The 2,503-nt window shown below is 35.0% G+C and overlaps 1 protein-coding gene across 1 annotated transcript; it reads left to right on the top strand.

Moving 5' to 3' along the window:
• Nucleotides 1-858: 858 nt before the first annotated feature.
• Nucleotides 859-1,389, top strand: LOC145675208 (kynurenine aminotransferase-like). Its single transcript, XM_081745589.1, has one exon. It carries the CDS (start codon nucleotides 859-861, stop codon nucleotides 1,387-1,389), a length of 531 nt encoding a protein of 176 aa, XP_081601715.1.
• The last annotated feature ends 1,114 nt before the right edge of the window (nucleotides 1,390-2,503 follow it).

The raw sequence follows: 2,503 nt of genomic DNA, 5'->3' as shown, positions 1-2,503 counted from the left end.
GAAAATCTATCAACCCATGTAATTGTTGATATTATGTATTTGTTTATGAACGAAAAGCCCTAATCCTAGTTGGTAATTTTTAATTCGTTCCCCGTAAAAGAACGTAAAATTTCAAAGACTTACTCCCCCATTTCTTTCTCATCCAACTTTCTGATATCCCACTAGGTCCATCTTCTATTTCTAAACCCATTCGTTACACATTTTAACGCGCTTGCCCTATAGAGACTTCTTATCTTCCATGTTGCATCTTAGAATTAAAATAGATACTGATTATCCGAACACTGATTTAAAATACACAGGAACAATCAATATGCTCGGATATATGGATACATATTAAGACTGTGAAAGCTTAGATGCCATAAAAATCGTAAATTAGAGACTACTGTCAGTGTAGTATTTCATGAATGCATCGTACGTTTGACTATTCGAACTATTCTTGATGTATTACATTGTTTCGTTTTATAGCTGCATAACTTTATGATGTTTTTTTAAGTGATTATACTCTTTACCTGTTCTCGGCCAATAGCAACTGTATGAATTTATAATACAAAAGTGAAATACAGAAAGATATATTTTTTTAAATGTGATATTTCTCAGGGCATCTCATGTAAAGGGCGCCTTGTATTCTTCACAGCTTCTTTATTAACAATCACTATTCGAATTTATTATACAAAGCTGATACACAGGATAACTAAAACCACTTATCTATAATGTGATATTTCGGAGGGCGCACCGGGACACGTCCCGGTGTCCCGGTGGGCCAGCACGGGCCTGGCTCAAATAAGTGAACATAATAACCAAAGTAAGGAGTTACGAGAAGATTTGCCAGTTACCGAAGAAATTTCGTCACAGGCTAGCATGAATGCTTTAAGTGAACCTGAACCTTCCATAGAAACTATAGAAAATACAGATCCTAAATTTGCATCAATGAAGAAATATGACATGGAATTTGCTGAGTGTTTGGAAAAACATACTGCAGTATGGGTTGGATCAGATTATCCTGACTTGTCTCTTCATTCGCATGTTTCTGATGGTCTTACTGAAACTGCGTGTTACGAAGATTTTAGTATTCATCAATATGCGAAATGTTGTGGTCATCTTCGTCTAGTGAATGCTATCGGTTGCTTGTATTCACGGTATATTCAACATGATATGAATCCTGGAGATGAAGTAATAGTAATAGAACCGTTTAATGATATGTACACGACATCGGGTCATGTAGCACGAAGAAAGTTGATTCCAATATTCGTGGAATTCAGGAAGAGAACGTGCGTTCCCACCAATGCTTATAGTATTTGTTCGATTGAGTTGGAGCTATTGAAACTTTCATTCTACGAAAAGATCAAAATGATAATAGTCAGCAATCCGATGATGATATACAGAACATGATGCAATGTGCTGACTTCATTCATCTAGGTATGACATTGCAGGACTTTGAAAATCCATCAATGGTGCAATACAGTAGTAATCTGAACCAAATTAACCATAATCGAAACGAAGTTCGAAATATCCATGTGAGATTAAAGTGTGATTTCAATGTAAAAAGTAATGTTAAATTCGCATATACAGGTAAACCAAACGAACCTGATCCTAATAGCAACAGTAGTAGTAATTATGTAACCGAACCTAATTTTTTGAAGCAACAGCAATAGTAACAGTACAGCACCTAAGAAGCATGTACTCGCTAGATCGAATTTCCTTCCAATTGGATTTCATAAAAATTCCATAGATGGCACAAATTCTCAAAGTAAGAAACAAAGATCTGTAAAAGTAAATAGCACGCAAGACTGTATTCCGGTTTATGACTTTCAATGCAATTTGAATGAATTCGTTGGTCATGTTACATAACTAATGTTGTGGCGTCCGAAAGAATATATTCAATTGATTTTTGTTATATTTCACTATAAATATCGTGGTGATTTCGTATGTTATTTGTACTTTATTGGAATAATATGAAGATAATTCATTCGTACATTTATAATCTTGATAAAACTTCTTTTGTTCAAACCGTAACCTTTTTTTCATGAACTGCATTTTGGCACTTTCTTTAAAATATATTAAAGACCGGTACGATTTCTCACGTTATAAAGTAGTGCAACATAGGAATTCGACTAAACTCTGGAAGAAGAAGAGGTGGATCTTCAAGCTAGTTATAATGCAACTGATGTGAGACAAAAACCACTCATCAATTTACCCGCTCAGAATGGAAGAAAGTTAAAAAGAAAATTAGTATTGAAATTTATTCTGCTGATTAATAAATATAGAAGGAATAATTGTGCTGTTATTACAATGCACAAATTAGACCAGAATTTGGTAGGGCGAAACGTAATCCTACGCACATATGTCAAGATAGCCCCCGCGTTTAGAAAGTTGAAACAATGACTAAGTCATTCGTTTGTACTACGTTTGTAACGTTTGTACCGAAAATTCTTTCGTTTGTACCATTGTCCTTATAGGGTTATTTGAGAAGCCAGCTGGGGGGCTATCCAGGCGCCAAGATAGT

Source organism: Thermobia domestica, chromosome 18 (genome assembly GCF_964235325.1).
Source record: "Thermobia domestica chromosome 18, izTheDome1.hap1.1, whole genome shotgun sequence".
Lineage (NCBI taxonomy): Eukaryota > Metazoa > Arthropoda > Insecta > Zygentoma > Lepismatidae > Thermobia > Thermobia domestica.
Note: the sequence above shows the minus strand (reverse complement) of the source record. Positions and strands in the feature narration are given on the sequence as shown.

Excerpts from the sequence above, each read along its gene's own strand:
- LOC145675208 (XM_081745589.1), top strand. The coding sequence starts at position 859 with ATGAATGCTTTAAGTGAACCTGAACCTTCCATAGAAACTATAGAAAAT.